The 25,390-nt window shown below is 40.6% G+C and overlaps 1 protein-coding gene across 1 annotated transcript in view; it reads right to left on the bottom strand.

Annotated features, from left to right (window-relative positions):
* The window catches only part of DNAH5 (dynein axonemal heavy chain 5), a 186,850-nt gene that overhangs the window by 91,842 nt on the left and 69,618 nt on the right, over positions 1-25,390 (bottom strand). The window contains exons 40-50 of the mRNA XM_067570022.1: positions 21,124-21,277; positions 18,688-18,834; positions 17,081-17,322; positions 13,152-13,328; positions 9,490-9,694; positions 8,831-8,973; positions 7,555-7,689; positions 6,683-6,805; positions 6,121-6,334; positions 4,294-4,517; positions 2,488-2,686 (exon numbers count right to left, since the gene is read on the bottom strand). Coding sequence (XP_067426123.1) covers positions 2,488-2,686; positions 4,294-4,517; positions 6,121-6,334; positions 6,683-6,805; positions 7,555-7,689; positions 8,831-8,973; positions 9,490-9,694; positions 13,152-13,328; positions 17,081-17,322; positions 18,688-18,834; positions 21,124-21,277 — 1,963 coding nt within the window. The remainder of the gene's footprint in view (positions 1-2,487; positions 2,687-4,293; positions 4,518-6,120; positions 6,335-6,682; positions 6,806-7,554; positions 7,690-8,830; positions 8,974-9,489; positions 9,695-13,151; positions 13,329-17,080; positions 17,323-18,687; positions 18,835-21,123; positions 21,278-25,390) is intronic.

The raw sequence follows: 25,390 nt of genomic DNA, 5'->3' as shown, positions 1-25,390 counted from the left end.
GAAGGTTCTTTGAGATGTGTGGTTCCAATCTGCGTTCCACTGTGTGTACACACGCGCTCCATGCACGCAGTCATAGAACTCTTGAAAACAGTGTCCGTTGGTCCACACATGCATCCTCACTCTCCTCATGCCTCTTCTGATCAAGGAGATCAAAGGCAGAGCAGACTAACCCCCACTCCGGTTCCATCCTCTACCACAGACCCAAGAATGATCTGAAGCAGAAAGGAAGGAGGGGAGGTAGTGGAATACATATAGGGTCCACATGTCTCAAAGAACCTTCAATTACTACACGGTAAGTAACTTTCTCTTCTTTTTCAGCTGCTGGTCCCTATGTGCATTCCACTCTTGAAGATTGACAAGCAGTACTGAAGTAGAACGATGCTGACAAGATGTAGGCTACAAAGTCATTTGAAGGACTGCCATCACAAATGATGCATCAGTGGAGGAGTCTTGTACTGAAGCATATTGTCTCACAAATGTGTGGCTGGCACTCCATGTAGCTGCTCTGCAAATGTCAAGAAGAGGTACTTCTTGAAGTGATGCCATTGATGTCACTTGTGTTCTTGTAGAATGAGACCTCACCCCATAAAGGGGAGGAGGATTAGACATCTGACAGCAGAGTAAGATACAACCTGAGATTCATTTACAGATCCTCTGAGAGGATATAGCTTGACCTCGAATTCTTTCCATTAGAGCAATAAACAGTCTGGGAGATATTCTGATTGGCTTTATCCTTCACGGGTAAACGGCTAAGGCTGGTCACATGTTGAGGAACTGCAGTCTCCTCTCTTTTTCAGATGTGTGTGGTTTCAGAAAAAACACAAGTGAATTGACTGATTCAAGTGAAACTCTGAAACTACTTTGGGGATGAACTTAGGATGTAAACACAATGACACCTTGTTTTTATGGAATATGATGTCAGGCAGATCTGCCATCAATGCTCCAAGCTCATCCATCCTCCTGGCTGAGCTGATTGCTATCAGGAATGCAACCTTCAGGGATAGGAGAGAAATGGAACATAGTGGACTCATGTGTGACACTGGCTGGATTAGGGGGACCATTTACAATATTATGTAATATCAGTGTTTCCAAATTACAACAATTCATAAGAGATAGGCCATGTCAGGTACTGTTAGAAAGGTTACAAATTGCTAAGTATGATGATATTGTTTATGTGTATGTGCCATATTTGTACCGGAAGTTATGGATATGTATTTGTATTTCAACTTGTGCTGTGTTTCTGGGCTATTCCCCAGAAAGGATGGCAGCAGCAATAAGCTGCTTAATGGAAAACTTAAGGAAACTCACAGGTACAATGGGCCCAGGGAGAGAAGCCGAGGCTACACCTGATGAGTCACCAGGACTTACTCATGGGATCTTGGACACCATCTTACTTCTGTAAATTTCCATAAGCAGCATGGCAAAGGCCAAGGGACATAAAGGCAGCTGCTCCACATCCATATTGTCTTTAGTCTTCAGCCTTCACCTACCTCTGGATCAACTCATCTGCAACTGAAGCTGTGAATCAAAGGACTGAGACCCATTCAGGTATGGATGTACACCAGAAGGACTATACAAGCCTGCAAACACCACAATTCTATTGGAAACCTAATATATATGGACATTCAAATCATTTGTATGTATGTGATTGCTTTAATCATTTAGCATTTCTTTTATAGTTTGTTTCTTTCCTTTTATAATAAACTTTTAGTTTTAATTACTAAAGGGTTGGCTGGCAGCGTGGTATTTTGGGTAAGATCCAAATTTATAATGATTTGGTTATGTGGCGGATCCTTTGGGGTCAGGAAAACCTTTTTGGTAAAGAGCATAGAGTTTTAAATAACTGATCTCTTTACTGGACCTAGTGGTTAATTGGGAGCCAGAGACCGAAATGCAGTAAAGGGGGCTGTGTATATTTTGTTGTAGCTTCTTGATAACCAAGTGTGGGAAATCAGAAGCACTCTTTATGGCTGGTTGGGAAGTCTGACTTCAGTGTCACCCTCCAGGACTGGGAGAATCTGCTCTTCTTTTGCAGCCTGCTCTGATCTTGGCATTTTCAGATGGTCTACCCTAAGCATGGACGGGTCACATCATGTTACAGAACATCCTTCTGGACTGCATCATTATAGCATTATGATTGCAACAGACCCCATGTGTCAGATTATACCCAGCCATTATACAGATTATCTGCTCTCCACTTTTGTCCCAACATAGGAGCTGGGCACAAATGTTGTCATTGTGCTCCCTTGAGCACAAGGATCTATCCCAGCTGGCAATATTAGTTACCACAAAAAGGATAGACAAGAGTTGGGACAATGGCTCTGTGAACTAACCAAAAGAGCTGGCTTGGCTTTGAAGGGCATTTATAATATGCATTCTGAAATCTTTTCTACATAAGCATTTACTCCATCTTACCCTCTCTGCCTCCTACTGGTAATTTATCACAGAACCCCATTATCTCTTCTTGCATCAAGTTTCTGTAGTTACCTGGTGCTTCAGGTGCATCCCTTAAGAAGTCAACAAAGTAAGCATCAGTTTCTGAATCCACCAAGGACTTTTTCTCCTCACCGAACTCCTCCTCAATCAGTTTTGCCAAAGCTTTATCAAACCAATCTACATCCGCCGGGGTTGTGAAACGATCAGCAATAACACACTTACATTCATGCTTCCACAGTTTTATCAACACCTGTTCACAAATAAAGATCTCAATTGATTACATTTGTAACAGAGTTTCTTGTGCTCTTTACAGACATATTTCATCAAGGTTAGAGTTTTGTCACTATTTTTCCATACAGTATCATATCTCTAGACAATATAAAGTAATGCTTTACTCCTTACTTAGGCAAGATGAAATAGTATTCTTTGCCAGACTTTGACTCAGCTGCATCTCAGCTTAAGTGTATGTACAGTTTACAAAAAAAGAAAAAAAGTACACTGCGTATTCAGGACAAAGTATCAGAAGAAGCCTCAGTCTAGTCTCCCAAGCTACAGGTGCATGACTACATGTCCAATTATTGCATGTCCAAAAACAGACCTGGTGAACACCAAGCATTATTTTTACAAGCAAGCTGACTACCCAATTTGCTAACAGCTGTATTTCCCACTCACAAATCATAAGTGTATATGCATAAGCAAGGATCCATACTTTTATATGCTAATTCTGATAGTACATCAGTTGTCACTCCCAAAACATGAGTTAGCAGCATAATGATTCATCTGCAGGGGGATAGTCACTGAATTGAAGACTCAACTTTATGTTTCAGTATTAAAGAAAACTGGCTTTTCAAAAGGAAAATTGAAAAATTAAGAGGGAAGTCTTTACATCAAGTATCTGATTTTTCACAAGGAGTGTGGATCATATAGTAATGAAATATAGAAAGACTTGTTACAATCTAAAGTGTTATCCCCTCTTCCATTTAAGATATGTCAGCATTACAATCTGGGGCATGATTGCAGCATAGACAGACATACCTGGATTAGTTGTACACCCACTAACACAGCTAGAAATAAAAGGGCAGGGGTAGTGGCACAGCCTTCAGGTGGGGCTGGACAACCACACTGGGGACTCCAGGTATAGGCAGGTATTGCTAGCCCATCCGGAAGCTTGTGCTATTATGTTTACACTGCTATTTTTAGCTGTGCTAGTACAGCTAAAGCTAGCATGGACATGTCTACCCATGTTGCAGACTGAAGTGCAGACATACCTTTAGCGCTTAAAGCCAAAAATCAGCTTTCGGTCAGTCACATTGTTTGAAAATCTTCCTCTACTTTAAGAACAAATTTTTTTGTCATTAAGACACTGAACAGCTTGCTATGTATGTTCATAAACATGAATATTTTAAAAGGCTTGATTTTTTTCCAGAATTTTAAAAACTTTGAAAGAAGCTAACATTTATCAGTAAGTATAATAGACCATAAAACTGATGCAGACTATGTAAAAAAATGGTTTCTGTTCTTTTGTTAAATTGAAAGTTCATAAAATCCTTTGGCATCTTAGCCATTTAGCCTTCAGTATCACAGTACCTTTTCGTCACTGATGCTCATTATTTATTATTTGTATTGAGGAAGCACCTTGGAGTCCCAGATATGGAACAAGACCCCACTGTCCTAGGCCAAGTACAAACAAAGAACAAAACCACTAAAGATCTTATAACTTAATAAGAAAAGTGATAACAAGTAGATAGAGATAGAGGCTTCCTACCATACACTGAACTGCCAGATAATTAGTTATAGTCTTCATCGCGTTGCTACTATATATGCTAACTCCATGAAAGAAAGCTGTATGTTACTTACATTAGGTTCACTGATTACTTCTGATATGGTATTTAGCATCCCCTGCCAAATCCTTGAGAGATCTCGTAGATTGAAGACATAATGGAACTTGGCTGGAGTGGGTAGCATTTTGATCTTGGTAATTTGCCATAACCTGCGTGTCAGTGGCACCAATTTGGCTACTGATCTTCTCACCTCTTCTGAGAAGCCCCGCTGGCTACAATAATGCCCTACTCCAATCACACCTGGGGAATGCAAAATTGATGGTTTAAAGGGCAGTTACTAAAATAAGGCTTATCTACACACTGAACTATTCTGCAACAGCTATTCCTGAATAACTCCAGGCATAGACAAGCCCTACATATAACATAGCAGTTCTCTTTTTACCTTCACCTCATGTCCCCTAAAATAAACCAGAATGCTACTGCCCAGCTAAACTATAAAATGCACCTCTTGCACTGCATTAGTATCTGGCCCTTAAGCTTTTGCTCCCAATTATTTTAAGTCAAGGGTCAAAGTTGTTTATGCAAAATTTGTGCACGTATTCTGCAGCATGCAGATGTAGCACCTACACATGCATCAAATGTGCACAGAAATCCTGTATTCTCATATGTAACTGTTGAGTGTGCAGATATTCCAGGGACAACTTTCACGCCAGCCTCAGAATCTTGGCTGTAGATGTCCCATTGTAAGACTGTTCTCTTCAGTTTATAAAATCAATTGGTGAACTTCACTTTGGGTTGGAAAATTACAAGTCAGTCCTGAGCAGAGACTCAGTTTAGATTTTTCAACACAAGAAAAACAGTTTCCACTGAAAATGTTTAGGGGGCAAATCATGGAAACCTCTCCACACTGTTGGGTTTTGTAAAAATCCTACTTGTTCAAGACCTTAGTTTTGGGTCAAATTTTACCTCAGAATGTCCGTTTAAAAATAGACAAAATTTTACTCTTGTGCTAATGTTACCCACAGTTCCTTCAGCAGAAACCTTGCACAATTTTACTAGTTCTCAAGAATATGAGGGTAAAAATGGCTAGGAGACAACTGGCACTGAGAGAAGTGGACCCAGTGCTGTAATTTCAGAGACAGAGTGCAACTGAAAGTTAGCAGAAAAGTGGTAATTAAGTTCTCTTTTTAAGGTTTCTTAGTCTAAAGCAGAGGGGGGGAGTGTTTGTTTGTTTTTAGCTTCCAGCACATAACCAAAGAGTGGGCAACATGGGCCGGTCAAGGGCGGAGAAAAAAAACCAGTCAAAATCCCACCGGCAGTAGGCCCAGTGGGATCAAGGAGGGGGAGGAAAGGGGAAGCTTGCTTCTTCCTTCCTTCCTCTTGTTTCCCTGACCCATGCCACTCCCAGCTCTTGATTTAGCTGCTCCTCTCTTTTCCTCTGCTACTACCCATCTCCTCCCCCATCCCTCACTACACTCATTATTTTCACTCTCATCATTTCCAGATGATTTGGAGCTGCTGTCACCAGGAGGAGAGTGTGATGCTGTCAGGAAAAAAAGAGCACTATACACTAACCAACTCCTCCCAGCCTCAGCACCCCCCACCAACTCCTCAGCACTACCACCAAAAACCAGTGAGTTTTTGCCATGTGCCCCAGTCCTTGGTAATCCCACAGTAGTCTAGGATTTAACTGAGTCCTCGTCACTAACCACAGATGGAATGTTTGAGAGCCACTGTTCTAGAAAACCTGCATATATACATTTAACACTCCCCGACCCCAACCCCCAAAATTAAGATTTTTAATCTTAAAATTTTCCTTTAAAGTACAGAGGGGCAAACAAAATTTGACACCCCTGTTCTAAATGTCTCAATCAACACTTTCCAAAGTAAGTCTTCATTTTACCAAAGATCTTGTCAATGGAAGAATTGGAAGGCAGGGTACAGTTGAATATGGAAAAATGCCTCTTTAGTCTCTGTGGGATGTCATTGCGTCCTCCACCAGGGTGGATCATGGCTGCCAAGAACTGGATGTCAATGATACTGGTAAACTCCCCAGGTTTCTCCAGGTTATAGAACCCATTCTGTTCCATCAGCTGTCGAACTATCTCATTGGTGACCTATTAAGAGCCCATTAGGATTAGAAGAATATTTCACCAGAAGCAAAAAAGCATGCAAAACTATTTATGAGCACCTGAAAAACCTAATTTAAGAGACAGCTTTTCCTTGTCTTAAAAAACACTACATTTTCTTCTGCCAAGGAAAACGCCATTTATAAATTGCCAGAAATAAGTGGGATTTGATTGCCCCTTCATCTGTTAATAGGAGAGAGCTCAGAGGAAAACAATCACATGTATTTCAATTAATTCAATAACCTGACCAGAATGAGGAGCCATGTCACCAAGCGTCATAAGGAGAAAAAAAGCAACAGAACTGTATTAAGCCAAATTTCAATATTTTTAACTAACCTGATCTCCCCACTCATTGATTACAGGCATATTCACATCATCAATGAAGACAGTCATCTTCTTGCCTGCAGGAGGACCATATGTTGTCCCCATGCGTTTATCCACATAACTCTCTATTGTACGCTGTAAGAAAAACCTTTATTACTCAAAGCTGGACAGTTCCTCTCCATCAAAGGCTAGTTTATTCTCTTTAAACGCACACATTTGATAGCAGAAACTCTTAAACTGTGGGGCCATATGTGGGTACTCTTCAAACTGTTTTGAGGAGATTTCCACTAAACAATGCCAATAGCTTTGTAGAATTGGTAAATGGAACACTGATTTCTCAAGTGAGCTAATAGGTTGCTGTATAAACTTGGACAAAAATTGCCTTTAAAAAGCATAAATGCCAATGTAATACATGTGACACATTTGGGGATTTCTGAGTTGGATTATCCCTTTTTTTAATGCAGTGGTGTAATAAACTAAATCTTAACTATTCTGATCATAGACAACTGTGTGCAATATCACCCTCATAAAAGATTTAAGTTTAACTCAATTATGCCATATTTCCAGACCAAGAAACATTGAGAATTTGATGAGGGAAGTAGAACATGTCAGAAAGAGCATGAGGGTAATCAAATAACCACTGGAATGATTGGATGAAATGTTTTTCTTGAGGATTTGCTGAAATTGATGAACAATTTTAAAAAGGCATTTTGTGAGAGGAGAAACTTATATCCTTGGAGAAAGGGTAGGCTAGTGGTTTTGTTTATATGTATCTTTGTGATTAAAGAAGGCCTTCTTTTAATGGGATCTTTCTGGCAGATTCTCAGTGTACAAATAAAGCTATAAACCCAGTCATCTTATTAGAACCAGAGTGATTACTATACCTGGAACATTAATGGGGTAGTCGCAGATGAGAAGTTCAGACTCTTGGCCATGTGGCTTTCAGGATTATATTTTGACATGAATCCTTTGAGGATGACAGTTTTAGCAGTTCCTTGCTCACCAATTAGTAGCACAGCCTAGACAAGGAGAGAATTCAAATGAGCCAAGAGATGCAAAAGGCAAAGCCTCATCCACCTCTATATCTATCCTTGTCAGGAATGAAACAAGGAAATAAAAATTTAACTTTCAATGAGGAAAAAAAATTGACAAATTGGAAGCAGCGGGCTGCTTTAGCACTGAATGAGTCAAGGTGTATTAACTCCAACAGTATGTGTGGAAATGGTCATTAGTTTTCACCATACAATAGAAGGCCCTCGCATTTTCAACCATAATGCCACATTGCCAGAAGGAGGACAGGAGATACTGGATGTGGTTTAATTCGGCTGCAACTTTATTCCTTACTGTCTGAGAGTACCCGGTAGATAAAAGTGCACACAGTGCAGGTTGTCAGTCCTCCCCCTTTACCCATCCTGGTCTCCAGTCAGCATGCTGCTGGGACCCTGGCACTCTCCCCCTTCAAATGAGGGATAAAGGTGCTATAAAGGAAGGGGTGGCTGGCTCTCTGTTTGCACTAGTCATAGGAGCCCAGAATCCTCGCTTCTGCTTCTTTAAAGAATACCTCCTTTAAATCCTTTACTAATCCATTTTATCTGATCACTGTATCCCTTCCCTACAGAGTACCTGCACTGGACATCAGTCCCACACTTACATAATGAGCTGTGACATCATAGCTTAATCTCTCTTTCATATTTGCCCCCAACTAACCCATGCAACCCATTGTGGCGAAGGTGAAAAAAGCCCACTTTGCCTTGGTCAACCTGACAATGAGGAAAGAAGTCCTTTCTACTCTCCTGAGAAAGGAGCGACTAGCGCAATGCCCAACTGTGACAAAGCCTGGTATTTAACTACTTCCACGCATGGGAGGGTGGGTGCTGCTCCACCAGGTCCAGGTAAAAGAGGGTTTTTTTCTGCACCAGTGTGGATCTAAATAAATAAATACTCCCCCCTTCTCTTCTCCTCACCTCGTGTGGGGATGGGATGCTGACCTGGTCTAGCTACCACAGCAAATCACTCTCACACTCTAGCCTTTAAAGGGCCCACACACCTTTTCCTACAAGCCAGACAACGGCTTCCACTGCTTAATGTGCAGTGAGGCCATTTTATTTATATTATAATCTGTATCACATCATTCACACCCACAGCAAACAGGAATGATACCTTGCCCTGCCCAGAAATTGTTTCAATAAGGCAATCTGTCCTCACGTTGTCGACATTTGGCACCAAGATGGAACCATACTCTGGAATGCTGTTACTCGGGTACACATACTCTTCAACACGAGTATTCCAGTGCATCCATTTACCTAGTCAGAACAGAATGGATTAAATACTTCCAAGATACAAAGGATTTGCCTATATCCCATTCTCCAACTAGTAGTACAAGTGGATTTTACCTGGGATGTTCCCTTACTATGTTTGGAACAGTGGTCCCCACAGGCAAACTCCACCCTCTATGATGCTCAGCAATTTACTCCACAAGGGGCATTCATAAAAACTCATGGGAAGTGCCACATGGCCTATTGTTACAAGTGACACTTAAGATGAGAGAAACATCTTCCAACTTGCTTACCTCTGTTCATTTCACAGTATTTTGTGATACAAAGTCCTTGTTGTCTTGTGTAGTCTGTTTCCCTTGTTTTGGTATCTCACAACAACTGGGGGAGACTTACTTAAAACCAACAGTAAACATGATTTTTAGACAAAAACCGTCAGGGGACACAGAAAACCTGAAGTTCCTTTTCTATTAATTCTATGAAATATACTCTTTCAAGATCATGTCTCTTCAAATGTTACCTAGTAGCTGCCAGTGGGTTACTAACCATCAGTAGCCACATAGTAGTCAAACATGGTATCTTCACTTCCTTCTGAGATATGGGGAAGATCAAGTTTTATTTTTTTATGATTTCGAAGCCAGTGCTCCATTTTGCATCGGTCTTCCAATTCCAGCAATGCACCAACACTCCACATGAGGGAGAAGATGTACAGCCTTTCCAGGTACTCTGATGTTATTTCCCCTCCTTGCTCCTGAGAAGTGAAACGTTGTTTTAGCTATTTTAAAGGCTTAAGACCGCCTCCAAGAAACCATTCCTACATCAGAGTCTGCTTTGTACCTTCAAGTTGAAAATCTTTAGCTTTGATTTACATAAGTCTCAGCAGATGTCCCTACCAATGCTCTGGGCAACCATTACCAAACAAAATGTCACAATACATACTGTGTCATATTATTTCTTTTCCCCAAATCAGAAAATAGCCACCAGAAAAATTCATAGCAAACAAATAGCTCATCTCTCTCCACATGCCTAGGGAAAGAGGAGTAGTAGGCTTATTGGTTCATTAAAGCCCCAACTCTGCAAATATATATGTTGTATGGGTAACACTATGAGGCAAGTAGTCCCAGTGAGTTACTTATGTGTGGTTATAGGATTTCAGGCCTTTGACTCAAAGTTCCTTAGGGAAGAGGCCTATCAATTTTTAGGCCTATACCCTAATGTTCTTAAGAGATCTCTTCATGGGTATACACCTCAAATATATGTGGAAAATCAACATGATGCAGTATGCAACTGCTCACTTATTTAGTGGTGCTTCTCAGAGGCAGCATATGTTAACAGTGCTCTGGGGCTTGCACTGGTTGAATTTGTATTTTGGTAGAGTTTAAGGTTTAAGCATTGTCCTAAAAAGCCAAAGTTGTCATGGGTCTTGCCCACCTACAGTATCACACCTCTCCCTGTGCTATGCTGCCACAATTGTGGCTGAGTCCCATTAAGAAAAAGGAGGCTGCTCGAAGAACAATATTCATAGAAGATTTTTTCCTTAAGGATGCATGTGCTTCTCCTTCCATGGTCCAATTTTACTTGCCTTCCAGGCATGCTGCTAAGTTCATCCATTTCACCAGTGTGATATAGCGAGGGCAGAAAGCTGTAGGAAAGTGATTTATGGCAGATACGTAAGCCTCAAAATGCTCAGAGCTCTGTTCCCTGCAGATTAGCTGAGTCTCGTTAGGGGGCAATTAGGAGCAGCTGAGCCAATTAGGGACCAGCCAGGTGCTCCATAAAAGCCCTCCGCCCCCCAAACAGACAGCACATGAGCTGGGAGGAGTAGGAGTGCCGAGTTGCAAGGAGGAACAGACCAAAGTGCAGAGAGTCTGTGGAGGAACAGGCTGGAGAAAGGTACCAGGCTCAAGAAGCCAGAAGGAGGAGGAAAATTAGCCCAGGGGAAGAGAAGTGCAGTTGGGAACACGGTGCCAGCAGCACCTAGCTGCTTCTCATAGGGCCCCTGGGCTGGGACCCGGAGGAGCGGGTGGGCCCGGGTCCCTACCCCCTCCTCGGGGAAGACGGGGTGACTAGAGACGCCCTGACCCACTACAAGCAACCAAAGCGTGAGACCCGCTAGGGGGAGGTCGGCTGCCTGCCACACCAGGCATAGTTGGAGAGCTGAGGCTGTTGAGATTAGGGCTTTTAATGGTGTCAATGTATGTGAGATGGATTTGATTTACACATAGTCAAATGAGTGGAAGGGATGAGTGCTGCTGCTTTGAAGTACGTTTATTCATCTTGTATTATTGTATTTTTCAATAAATGTCCCGAGAACCCTGAGCTTTTGATGTTTGCCATTGGGTACTGAGTATTAGACCAGAGGTGTTTAGTCTAAATGTGTTAAGTTTAAGGACATTTATAAAGTTATGTTTTCACACAAGGATCAGTAGATAGGAAAAGTTTTTGTGTAGCTGGTGACATGGGGCATTGGTCTTTTTGCAGTCTCCTCCATCGAGGCAATTCAGGCAAACATAAATCTTGGCCTGTATTTCGTATTTCATTAAATTCTTATCAGACAATTTTGCACAGATGTCAGTATTTGCTTAAGAGAGCTCAATGGCAATATGAAAACAATTCAACATTTAGAAAAAGCACTTTATCATCAGAAAGATACCAACAGCAAGTCAGTTGGTTAGCCACCCACATGCTAGTATTTTCACTGGCAGGTCAGTAGCAAAGAAACAAAAGGCAAATTGTGGTTGTAATGAAATTAAAGTAGGGGGCTCCATCTGAGAAATTAGGCTGAAGACGTTGCCCTAAATGGCGATGACTATGACATAGGGGGTATACCTGTGCTTTGCTGGAATGATTATTAGTAAGTACTGTATACAGCAAAGAGAAAATGATGAAGAGTTGACATGCGTCAAAGAATTTTGCATAAACCAGGAAATACAGGCTGATAAAGACTAACATTTCCACCTTCTTGATTAAGTATAATTTCTGTGGAATTATCTCCCAGATAATGTTTGAACAGCTGAATCTATTCCTGCTTTTATATTTCAATTTTACACAGCATTGATTGGGATTTCTCCAATGCAGTTGACACTGAGTAACCATTCCTATTGAGATCAAAAGTAAAACTGCCATGGACTTCACTGAATGAAGAGGGAGATCAGTGCTGAACGTTTTGAAAATTCCACCTTTTTCATTTCAGTACTTCTATGCTTTGTCTATACTTGTGCCAATGTGTACAGTACATGTAGCTACACATCTCAGTGAAAAACAAGCTGCATCCACAATGCAGTGCATAGCTACATGCAACAGGAAAAGACACTAGCAGCATGGGACAGCAGGGAAAATCTCTAGCAGCTCCCCACATGAACAGCTCTGGCAGTGGAGAGGCAGTAGGGAGAGGCTTCAGCAGCAGGACATTACCCTGCTAAAAAACAGAAGGATGGACAGGGGAAGCACTACTTAGGTATGTACATAGTTGTGTAGAGTATATATTCTGCAGTTCTGCCATATCTTTACTCACCTAAGCTGTACCTTACCATCTACACTGCTATTTATACCTGTACCAAGAGGTGTGCAGCATCTGTTTGCTACATGCCATCTTATGTGAAAAAGTAGTCTTAATGAAAATCTAAATGCTGTAAAATGAAGTATTTTATTTAGCCATAGAGTTAGTATTCAGCAGTATGGGCACCAGCTTTACAAGTTTCCCCATACTGCCCTGCTAATCCATTCTGCCTCAGACCTAGTCTCAAGACACCCTCTCTGCTGGCATGAAGATGTTCACTATGAACATGCTATCCACCAGATAGCATTAACTTTTGATAATCACATTCAACATTTTATCTGCATTCAAGAAATTACAAGTGAAATGCCTTGTAGTCTATTATCCATTCTGTGAACCATCCAGTCATTCCTGTTATTAAAACACCAGTTAGGGCGACTGCTGTAAATGCCACCTAACAATACTTACAAATGTCATTGTACAAATGTCAGAAAAGCACTATATAAACATATTGAAATAAATATGGACCATCCTAAGTGTGATTTTCCTATAGAAATTAGATACTTACATATAAAATATTTTAAGACCCCACATCTTCACAGGAACGTCTCTTCTCTGAGTATCCCAGAATGCTTCCTAATATGAACCCATGAAGCAGCATGAAACAATGTAAATCAAAATAAATAGTTGGTAAAAATTTTGACTAGTTTACCTTCGGAGGGATAAGTCCCTGCAGCATATTAATGCTTTGCATGATCACAAAGGCCTCCAGCATCTCTATTTTGTATTCCAAGGTTTGGATGCTGAAGCGATACAGTTCTGGGAATGATGAAGTGTACAGCTGACGCAGAATTTCAGCTTCTTGAGGAGAACGTTTTTTCAAAAATCCCTGTTATCCATGGAGGGAAAAATATCCTTTAATTTCAAATCAAGGCTTCAAAATATTTTTTAACACTCTCAAGACTTTAGTAAAACAGACTCAAGTGACATGCTCACTTACTGAGATTCAACTTTCTTTGTTGATGCACACAGAAGGCCAAATTCTGCATTCATGTGTATGTATAACTGCTAGTGGAAGTTGCACATGGACATTAAAGAGCAGAACTGGGCCAAAAACATAGCCAGCCATTCATCACTGCCCATGAGACAAAACTCCTACTTACGTTTTTAATCAGCATAGCTCTTCCAAGTGCATTTCAATTCTGCCAAGTGGCTATATAAAAATGGTGGTAGAGGTGGAACTCAGGGGTTAATTTAGCCTCAATAATATTTATATTTGGTGAGATGATACACCAGAACCCCCCCGATTTACCACCAGAACTCAGCTTGGAAGTTGAAAATAACTGAGCTGAGCATGTCTGGAAGCCGCTCAGAGGACAACCATGGGGTCCTAAAATTCTATTTTTTGTCTCTTGGCAGTAAAAATATACTCTAGGTCTAATTTATTCCAACAGGTATATAGCACCTCAAATCAATTCCCTCCCTCTCATATTCAAACTAGCCCAAAGTTGGAGAAACTTTTTGAATGTCTCTGCATGCAATACATCAAGTCAGAGCTTTACAGAAATACTTATACTTATCACTTCCTTTTAAATACTTATATAATAAAGAGTGGCAGAGCCCTAAATTGCTTTACTAAGAATACTTTCATCTTCCATGTTTTTCTGTAGTTCCAAAGGATATTCTTGAGGCTTTTATTTGTATATTTTATTTTGGTGCAGATTCTCCTATGTTTATTGCCATTTCTTCTTTTATCCCACAAGTTCATTTTTCCAGTGTGTGATAGTAATTGGTACACCAACATTGCTGGCCAAAGTTCCATTTTTACACCAACTCTCCTATTTTATGTAATCTGACTCATCTCCAAGATAATATTTCTCCAGATGCTGATTTCTCTGTTTAGTTACCAATATGAGCAGAGATTTTTCCTCAAGTATCCTCCTTAATACACCTCAATACAGCATGCACTTCTTGAAGTAGGCAAACTCATCGGTGCCGGGTCCTCCGATGGCAACTGGGCTCTGCACCGTCTAGGTACTGGCGAACGCCTCGGTGCCGGGGATCTGGAACAGGAGCTATCCAAGCGCTGCCTGGCAGACCTTGACTGGTGCCGTCTCCTGGCACACTCTGCCTCCAGTGCCAGGGAGCGATGTCGGCACCAAGAGGGAGACTCCATATCCTGTGCCAGGGAAGGTCAGCTCGACGACACCAACCTGGAGCGACAACTGGGGGAGCTGCTCTGCTCTACAGTCGGAGACTGTCCGGTGGGAGATCTTCCTCCCCGTACTGGGGATTTCTACCACCATTCAGGGGGACCCAATGTGGGTTTGCCCCGTGACACCATCCCCTTCTACCTTGGCAGAGGGTGGGGGCGGAGGTGGTGTAGGCAAGGCCAACAAGGCTCTTGCCTCCTGAAAAGCCTCTGGTGTCGATGGTTTTGGCAGGGGCACTCTCCCACTCCCAGGAGTCAGGGGAGGCTCCCTGCTCAGAGATGCAGGCACTGAAGAAGTCTTGACGGGCCGGGTTCGGTGCATCTCTGTACTCGACCCTGCCCGTACCATTGGTGCAGGGGAGTGTCCATGCTCTGTGCGCTGCTTCATCCTCTTCACTGCTGGCGATGTTGCATGGTGCTGAGTCGAGGGCGGTGCTGACAGTGCGCTCTATTCTGAGGTCACGCTCAGTACCGAGGCGGAGTGGGTCGGCTCAGACACCGGGCAGAGCGCTGCCTCCATCAGCAGGGCTTTCAACCGGATTTCTCGGTCATTTTGAGTCCTCGATTTGAAAGCCCTGCAGATCTTGCACTTCTCTTGTCTGTGGACTTCCCCCAAACATTTAAAGAGGCAATCGTGGGGGTCACTGAGCAGGAAGGCCTTCCCACAGGAGGCACACGGCTTGAAGCCCGGCGACCGGGGTATGGACCGGCCGCTTGAAGTCCACACAGGGACTTGCCTTATCTCTCACTACTCTTAAAAACACTTTACTATTTATCTAAATAAAGCTAACTTAGAATATCAAACAAGTCCAAACAAGGGGAAAAGTACTTGCTGAGAGCAAGGCTAGTTCCAGCAACCGTCATGGGCAGAAAGAAGGAACTGAGGGGACGTAGGGTCGGCAGCGCCTCATATACCGTGGCATGTGCGCAGGGCTCAAGAGGGTGCCAGAGCCAGCCCTACAGGATCTGCTAAGGGGAAAAATATTCAGAGTAACCATGCACAGAGGCGTGCACACACCTATAGTGGAATGGACATGAGCGAGCACTTGAAGAAGGACTACAGAATCCAAACCACCAAAAAAGAAAATCAGCCTTCTATTGGTCGCATCTTACTCAGATAATGAAAATGAATCATGCATCAGTCTGCACTACTTTGGATCATTATTAAGCAGAACCCATCATCACCATGGAAGCATGTCCTCTGGAATGGTGGTCAAAGCATGAAGGATCCTGGCGCCTCATGTGTTTAGTCATGGCACAATTGGTATAGAAGAGAGATTTTTCTTTCTTTTTTGATGGTTCTCTCTGAGGCGGCATTGTGGCTCGTATCCTTGAGACTTTTCCTGAGGAATGAGCTCTTTTGGACTCCGACAGTGAGTTTTTTTGGCCAGGCTCTGAGGTGGTCTCAATGATTTCTTCATTAGAATTAGTTTAAGTCAGAGGTCCCTGTCCCTCCTGGCTATAGATTTTACAAAGAGGGCACTTTAGAGTATGTGCACCTCTCCCAGACATCGGACACATTGAGTGTGTCCATCCGATGCTGGTATTGCATTCCTGCAGGACATATGTCATTAGAAATCTGGAGAACTAGGCATAATGGCTGGTTCCCCAAGGAGAAAACTATTCTAATCTATGAGGAAACATTTGTTTTTAAGACTGCTTAAATGGGGAAAAGTAAGTAACTAACTAACAAATTAGATTTATACTATAAAAAGATTATCTAACAACTAAAATGAGCTAAAGATCTAAACTGCTGAGAGCTCCGTCTCAGACAACGCATTGTTGAGAATGAACGAGGGGTCAGGTTGCGCATGCTGAACGAGGCACCAATGGTGCCGCAGGATGGGGATAATGCATGCATAACCCACATGAGCACTGCCAGTAGAAATCTCCAATTGAGGACATGCCAACACCTAAAGTGGAGCACCCACAGGGATACCACTTGAAGAACATGGCATCACAGAGTATATCCATGCTGCCTTCTCTCCCACCCTCCTATATTCGCTGCACTAGGAGCTATTGGGAGCTTGGTGTTTTTGAAAATCAGACCCTTTCTTTAAGTGCTTCAATATGGCTTTAGGTTCCATATTCTTAAATACAGGCTGAAAATCCAAAATGAAAAAGTAGAACACCTAATAGACCACCCAAGCTTCTAAAGACTTAAATCTTTCAGTACTCAATACCACCACCACCACCACCTGGGGCATGATTATGTTAAATCCTCAGCTGGCAGTATGTCTAAGAGATGACAATTAATGCATTTACACAGTGTTTCAACTGAATAAACATATTGGATTAAATGAGATCCCCAGTTATAACCTAAAGACAATGAGCTACTTGAAAATTATTGGTATTCAACACTCATTAAATATACCTAAACGATACATTTCTACCAATGTACTGAATCATCTAATTGTTGTGGACTATACCTCAAGAATAGGGCTCCAGTTGAGAACTGATGCACTCATGAAAACCATGCCATTCCTTGACACAGTAGCAGGGGATGCATTGTCAATATTATGAGGCTCAAACACTATTTTACAGTTTGGTGCCATAGGAATACGGTCTCCGTTAGCTAGTGTTAGGGTTTTATTATCATCCAGTACAGAGTTCAGGTTCTCAATCCAAATAGCATCAACAGGACCATCAAGAACTATCCAGATGTGCTCACCTGCAACCCAAATAACATATTTATGGAGCAAGTCATATGATCTCCCAAGCATTATCTTGTTGTACTTCATGGTACAGAATATTGTACACTAATTCTAAATATACAGATGGTTGTAAAAACAAGAAATGCAGTTTCTTTGGTATCAATTCAGTTTGTTTCTACCATTTTGAAATAAAGCATTTGATCTTGTGGTCCATATCCAAAAGCTTATCTGTTCCATAGGTAGATAATGCTATCTTTTTGTGCTAACACCTGGTACTGCTTGTAACATTCTGATCAACAGCTTCATGGATTTTTACTATCCGCCATCTTAAGTATTTTAGCTCTTCATATAAACTCCCGTTTAATTAAGTCATCAAAACTGAGAGTAGAAATTGTGTACTTTAAAAAAAAAAAAAAAACTACAAATCTTCTGGTTCCAAAGGATTTGATCCAATGAATGAAGCTCAAACAAAACAATCAATTAAGTAGGAAATATTAATTAATATAAGTTGTCAGAAAATCATTAGGCACAATTTCACTAACTTTTATAGGCCTGATCCAGCTCCCATTGGAATTTATGGCCATTTTTTCATCTACTTTATTGAGAGTTGGATCGGTCTTTATTTCAACTGGTTTTTGTCCTGCAGAAGCTCAATAATCAGTCTGAGATAGGAGACATTAGCAACACTCTGAAATCTTTCTAGGCCAGTTAATCTATAGAATCTACCAAATTTCAACTATAGTAATTTACCCTAAATAATGTCAGAGCACTATTTACAATTTATATCAATGAGGAAATGACTACCCAATAGCCAAATGCTACCTGACTGGAGTCAAAAGTGACCCAGTTTTTGAGTTAGGACATTAAGTAGTCAAGTAAAGTAATATACAGCTAGTTTGTATTTAGCTTCATATTATAAGTATCCTTTGAAATCAATAACAGTATCTGCCTAAAAATGGATGGCTGGACAAGGGCAAGGTTTTTCCTTTTTCCTTTACTCACTGAAGTCCCAAGTGCCTGTTAGCATGGGTACATAAAACACACACAGTAGGGAAGAACCCGCTCTGCTTCAAGTTTTTCAAAGCCATTCCCTTAATGTTCAGAAGCAGGTGCAAAATTACACAAAGGAATACTCCCTCTTTAATCCTGCTCCCCCTTTAATCCTTCAAATAAACAATTTGGAAAATTAGTGGAAGATCATTTGCCATTTTGAAACCTGAAGATGACACATTCTGAGCAGTGATTATCATCTCACTCTGCAAAGAGGTTTTCTTTTTCAAAATCATATTAGTTATTTGCATGAAAACAGCCTTTTGAGTTGCTTTGGCGTGGGGAGGCAGAGTTGGAGGGTGGAGGGTTATTTTTGTTGTTGTGTGTTTTACCTTTCTTGGCTCTCAACGTTTTCCTCCACAGAGTGGAGAAAATCCCATCTGTCCAGTCATTAGTTGCTACATCAAGGCGACCAAACATTTGAGGTGCTGTGATAGCTTTGGGATTCATTCTCATTTCACGGTGGGGCTGTCCGCAATCTGCAAGGGTTAAATCAATCTGTCAGCTGTTGGTATTTCCAGCCAGATGGCATGGTATGGTCACACTAACTGATCACTCTTAAGTACACAGCTACTAGTGGTTTACTATTGTTAGAACTGCAAGATTACTTTGAAAATTCATTTCTTCTTGTACACAAAATTAATAATCAGAGCTGTCAAAAATTAAAAATGATGTACTCTGTCCATGCATGATGTAAAAGAGGACTCCATGTATTGACAAGTAAAGGAGAGCACAACAACATGAGACATATATATTCAAGGCCTTACTTAAAGTGGAAGTTTTTTAAACTACATCGCTCCAAAGCTTTTTGGTTTTCAATGTATTTTTCTAGATCTTATGCTTAGAAGCACCGCACAGAAACTTTATTCTCCACGTTCCCTCATTTTCCATGATATGTTCTTGCTCACCTTGGGGACAGCCCAATTACATTGTAGTAGCATGACTTACAGAACTTCTCAAGCAGCCACACAGAGCATATTTGTATCTTTAGCATCTGACCTTTAAAATCCTTTGTTAAGAGATGATTGTTTCATTTTTCAAAGATGCCTAATGTTTAATCATAAGTAAAGATGTGACAAGATCTTAGCTCTAAAAAATTTGAGTAATGTATGGAAAATGGACCTTTAAAAATATGACTTGCAATGCAAGGAGGAGATCTTTCATTTTAAACACTAGTAGTGCCCAGAAGTGTAAAATTTTAATGCTGAACGAATAATTATGTAGTTTTAAAAATCATAACCTGACAAAAACCACTGCAAAGTACTGTCATCTGTAGAAATTATTACTTCAGCTATTCAGACTCACAGGTGTGTTGCATCATCTGCATCTTGCCAAGGCTCAGAAACATTTCAGCAGAAACATACAGAAACACTAAGAAACTACCATATTGCCTTTGTGTTCTTTTCTAAATGAGAGTATAAATTGAAAGATTAGATTTTGATCTTATGCGGCCTTTAACAGCATCCAAGTATTGCATGGGAAGAAGAGTGTTAGATGAATGTTGTTTGTCCCCTTTCTTCAAAACTATTCCTTTACACTATGTCTTCACAAGCAACTTGGCAAATTTAACAGGAATCAAAATAAAACCAATGCTGTGAAGCAGTCAGGTAATAAATAGCCTCACAAAGCCAGCTACAACAACAGATAACTATCAACTGGCATAGAGGCATAGGGAAGAAGAGATTTAACTTTTGAATTAAACTTGTGTTAAATTATGTGTTTTACTTCGTCCATGCCTTGGATAGTATTTCTGTATTATTACTATTTACATAATGTACTGTTAACTGTATGTGCATGCATAAAGTTACCCGGGCATTTATTTACACTATTTACAAGTAGAAAATCACTGCACATTCAAAAGATGCTTTTGTGAACCTAAGGAACTGAAGACATGATAGACTGCAAACACAATTTGAACACGTGTTGGTCCTTGGAGTTCAGCTCTGATATTTAGTGTCCTTAAAACATAAGGCTGAGGGCCAGGCCCAAAGACTTAGTGACAATGCTCCCATTTACCATATCAAAGACCTGGATCTGAAGTCTTGGCTCCAGACCCTTCTTTCCAGGGACAACAAATATAGGAAAAGCTGCAGAAGCAGCATGCTTGGTTTTGAAACAGGAGGTGGGCAAATTTGCCTCAGAAAGATACCTGTCCCTCCCAAATATTAAAGTTTTTAGTCACAGAATCCAAAAACCCATCCAATCCTGCTTTTGACTAAAAAGAAGATGTAGAACACATGGAACCCTGCGAGTATGAAATGGGGAGGCAAGAAGGGAAAACAGTCATAATTTAGGACTATGACAAAATAAGGTAGACTTCTGATAACAAAGATATCTTCTGCTGTTAATAATCCTTGCAGGTGGCCTGTTTCATCATCTTCTACAGTTATTCCTCATTCAGGGAATCCCTCAACATTTCTTCAGCTCAGATCCTTTGAGTCAATATAGCCACCTACCCACCCTTCCAGCAGTTGTGTTCTTTATTTTGCACATCTCTTAAATGAAAGCCTCTGACATTCAAACCAGTAAGCTGAATATAATGCAAGTACATTATGAGATTCTCTCCAAGATGTTCTTATCAATTTTTCCTCCTTGATACTTTAATATTCTGCATAAAATCAGGAGAAGTAACCCTTGTTACTACTCAGTCATGAAGATTTGTGTGCTAGGACACCATACAATGAACCTCGTCCTTACAACAATTTATCCTCTCTGGTAAAAGTAAACATTGTAAATTCCTTGCAAGAATAACTTAAATGACTCCATACCTGTCATGGATTTCATCAGCGTGTGGATGCAAGTACTTTTACCAGCCCCACTAGGACCTAAGGTCATCATTCCATGCCTTACTTTCTGTGTTTCATACAGCTGGATAACTTTCAGTTTCCAGGGAGGATGACTAATTAGGCCAGCTTCTTCAACCTGTGGACATCAACATAAATCCAAACTATTGCTTCTTTTATGCACCAGAACAGTTTGCTAACCAGATTCAAAGTATATATGCATTACAACTCCTGCTCATATTCAATTTCTATTAAGTTTCAGTACTTCTAAAAGAGCACTGGTTGAAGCCACGCAGGACAACGGTGTCTACACTGAAACTCAGTATCCCACCTTCCACAGTGGCAAATGCCATATGATTTGAGGAAAACATATCATTCCAACCACAAACAAGCTTTAATACTGAAGGGGTAAACTTCAATATTGATGCAAAAAATTATAATTTATTCTTATAATGTTAGGATGTTACAAATATGCCTGAATCGTTATTGCGTTTTAGGAAATACTTGCAATTATTTAATAGACATGATATTTGTAGAATGTGATAAGCAACCAAAAACACAAGTATGTTAGTTATTTAATTATATGAAATGATCAAGCTAAGGAAATTCTGAGGAAATCTGTTTTTTAATCAACATGACAGGCTCCACAGTGTCAAGGAAAATAAAGCGATATTTATTATCCCAAAGTGTATTTACACGGACTCTGGAATGCAACTTTATAGCTTATTTTAGTTTAACATCCTACACCATTTTCTTTTACACTATGTTTTGAAAAAGTAATGTATAATTCATGTTTTGTATAGAATATTTAATACAAGTCTAATTGCAAGTTGTAAATGCTATAAATGACAGTGTGTGTAAAAGAATGTAAGATTCTTCTCTGTTCAAGACAAGTAATGCTTAGGATATGTTTTCAGAACAATAAAACAAGTAAAAAAAATAGTCTTTCCTCCCCCTCCTCTTCATTTCCTCAATTTAAACCCAGACAAAGGACTTAAGTCTTATTGAAGGTGGTTTTGTTACCGGCATTCTAAAGTCTCCATTCATTTAACTTTGAAGAGAACACATACAGATGGGAAGTGTTTTGGTTACTTCTAACCCCATGTTGCCACTTAAAAGGTGAAAACCTTTGTTTATGTGTTAAATGCTTGAAATAGTATAAGCTCTTTTGAGATGTATATTTGTAAATGTTCTACATCAAAATGCAGGGCTCCATATAAAACTTCTTGCTTATGCTGTCATGTGTTAAAGTAAGATACTTTATGTATAAATACAGCAAGGTCAAGTTACAAACCCTTGGTGCCTTTCAAAGCTTGAGTTTATGGACTGGGATCCAGATCTCTGCTAAAGAAAGGTGGCTCTACTGTAATATCCTGCCTCTCTTCAAATGGAAAAGAGACTGCAGGGGGATGGACAACTGAAGACCATCTTGAAACGAACTTCCCATCATTGGAACTGACCCAGCAGACTCTGGCTGCAATCGCGATATTTAACCTGACAAGCTGGTGTCATGTTCCCTCACAGACACTGTGAAGTTGAATACAGGGTGCGGAGATTGTGCCTTTCTACAACCTGTTCTAAATTAGCTGCCTGAGTTGACCACCAGGATTCTTCATCTTTCTTACACAGTGATTTGACGATGTCCCAAAGTCCATCCCATTCAGCCTTTGTTTTTGTTCTTGTCAAAACATCTCTTTGAAGACTCAGATTACAGCCTCTCATTTTTCTAGCTTTGACTGCAGTGAGCATCTTGTCTCTGATCCCTTGATGGCATTTCAGGGGCTGGGGATCCAGCACTGAGTTGGCAGCAGTCAGAACTAATCAATTGGAACACTATTCCTCATCAGATGGGGGAGGGAAAGAGATTTCCATCCCTAATAGTTTATGGCCTTAAGCAGTTCAGAATAGACAGCTGCTTCATAGTTCTAAGGTAACAAACATTTTTGGTTGAATCAGACCCATTTTGGCCCATTAACTGGTTGTCTTAAAGTTAAAGCCAACAGAAACTGATGGTGGGTGTTAAGTTCAGCACCTCTGCAAACTCGTACATCCATGAATGTTGACTGCCAATGATTATTAATGAGGACATGATCAATAATAGTCCGAGTGAAATGATCTGGGAAATACTAGGTCTGCTTGTAAATTGAGTGATGGAACAGTAGGTCAGTCATCGCTATGTCATTGGTAGCCACAAATTCCAGCAGTCGCTGCCTGTCCCTGTTCTTCTCCTCAACTCTATGCTTCCCAAGCATACTTGCCCATGTGTCATTATTCCTTCCTACTTGAGCATTGAAGTCTCCCAGAATCACTCTGCCACTGAAGGGAAAATGACCAAAGAAACCTTGCTAAAAGGACATACTGGTATCCTACATGTTGGTGGCAAATGTAAAATTGGTGCCTGGAACATTCAAACATTGTCCGAAACTTCTAAAGCCATCCTCGTCAAGCAGTTCAAAAATCTGAGTATCAATATCTGTGCTTTATCTAAAGTATGCTGGCCAAAAAGTGTAAAGCTAGAGCTGGGGATTATACATTTTTGTTCTCAGGCTGTCCTGGAAGGTTGCATCAGGAAGGGGTGGCCATTGTACTTTCCTCCAATGCCTGACAGGCCTTGCAGTGTTGGTGGGTGATTAGAGTGACTTATCAGCATCTCATTATTTATTGGCTGTGGGTATCTTACCATCATCACAGTGTATAGTTCCACCAACACCAAGGCCAACAATGCAGCTGCATATAAGTTTTTAACAGAAGCTACAGTCACTCTATAACGAATGCTTATGCAACTCCTTAGCAAACACAAAAAGACAAGAATCACCTCTCCAAATATTAAGAGACAATGCCTTCTTTGATGACTCTTCAAGTTTAAAGATGCTACTTTTTTAAGTTTGAAAAGACTGCCTTGAAAAGTGAAAGACCTTTATATATGAAATAAGAGAACTTGGACTTGTTTGAAACAGAATTTCAGCTTCTATTAAAACCTGACAAAACTAAAGATGCCTCAGAAAGTGGACTGAATGAAATAAAGTTAAAACTCCAACTTTTAAAGATGTTCTGAGATTTTCTGCCACTAAAACAAAGGCAATTAGCATATGCATGCTATACTGCATATGCATTAGCAGATTGCTTATTCATAGCTGAAAATACTAACAAGAGCAGCCCACAAGCATATTGAGCCAGATGGTGACAGTGACTATAAGAAGTACATTTTCCTCCTCCTGTGAAATTATAGAAGAAGAATGTAAATGTCTCTAAATTCAGCAAGCAAGCTGCAACGTTCTGCTACTGTCACAGCACTTATTCTCAGCACTGATCTCATCTCAAACTGTTCACCTCATCACTACAAACAAGCCAACAGCAACAAGAAAGCCAAAAGAACAAAGCAGCGGCAGCCTTCCAGGCCAGTGCTGCCTCTGCAACATGACATGACTAAGACTTCAGCATCACTGGTGAGATGGAATTTGCAGAAATACTGCCAAGGGATTAAATTTAAGATTTTCTTGTAATGATTTTACTAAGAAATTGGAATGCTACTGTAACTTAAGGTACTAACAGCTTCTTCTAAATAATCAGATGTTTAACAGACTATTCCTGAAGGGGTGTAGAACTCCCCAGCTCAGAGTTTTGTTCAGGCCCTTTTTTATTAGGGCTGTAACTGTATTTCTTCCATGTAAAACAATTTCAAAACACCAATTACACCTAATCTGAGGTCTTCTGCAGGGATCTATCTATTCCCTGTGTATTTCCACTGTACGGGTCACTTGCCTGAGAATCATATGCTGCTCCTGGACTTACTACAGGACCAGTCTCTTTCCGGCAGTTCTTTTCCATGCATTCCTTGCAGCTCTCTCTCTAACTGGCCTACTTGCTGGCTTTTATAAACACCTGATCTCTAGTTGACCGGTATCAGTTGGGAGGTGAGGCTGGAACCAACTTCCCTTAAAGGGCCAGCCATCCTGTGACAGAGACTTATGCTCATCAACAGAAACAATGGGATTTAATTTGAATGTAAGATTCTTAATATTCATTAATTTGCCTGTCTTAGGATGGCTCACTGGATGGCTTCTTTTAAGTCACTGAGTTAAAAACTTTGGTTTCTTAAGAGTTAGACTATGTCTACACTATGAGCTGAGGTTGGATTCCCCTGCTTGTGTACACATATTCATGCTAACTCTCATTGAGCTAGTGCAAGTATAAAAAGCATTATAGCTACAACAGAGGCATGGCTGAGCCATGCTTTGTACATATCCTCCAG

Source organism: Emydura macquarii, unplaced genomic scaffold (assembly GCF_026122565.2).
Source record: "Emydura macquarii macquarii isolate MOO-44397 ecotype Brisbane River unplaced genomic scaffold, CSIRO-AGI_Emac_v2 contig_320, whole genome shotgun sequence".
Classification (NCBI taxonomy): domain Eukaryota; kingdom Metazoa; phylum Chordata; order Testudines; family Chelidae; genus Emydura; species Emydura macquarii.
Note: the sequence above shows the minus strand (reverse complement) of the source record. Positions and strands in the feature narration are given on the sequence as shown.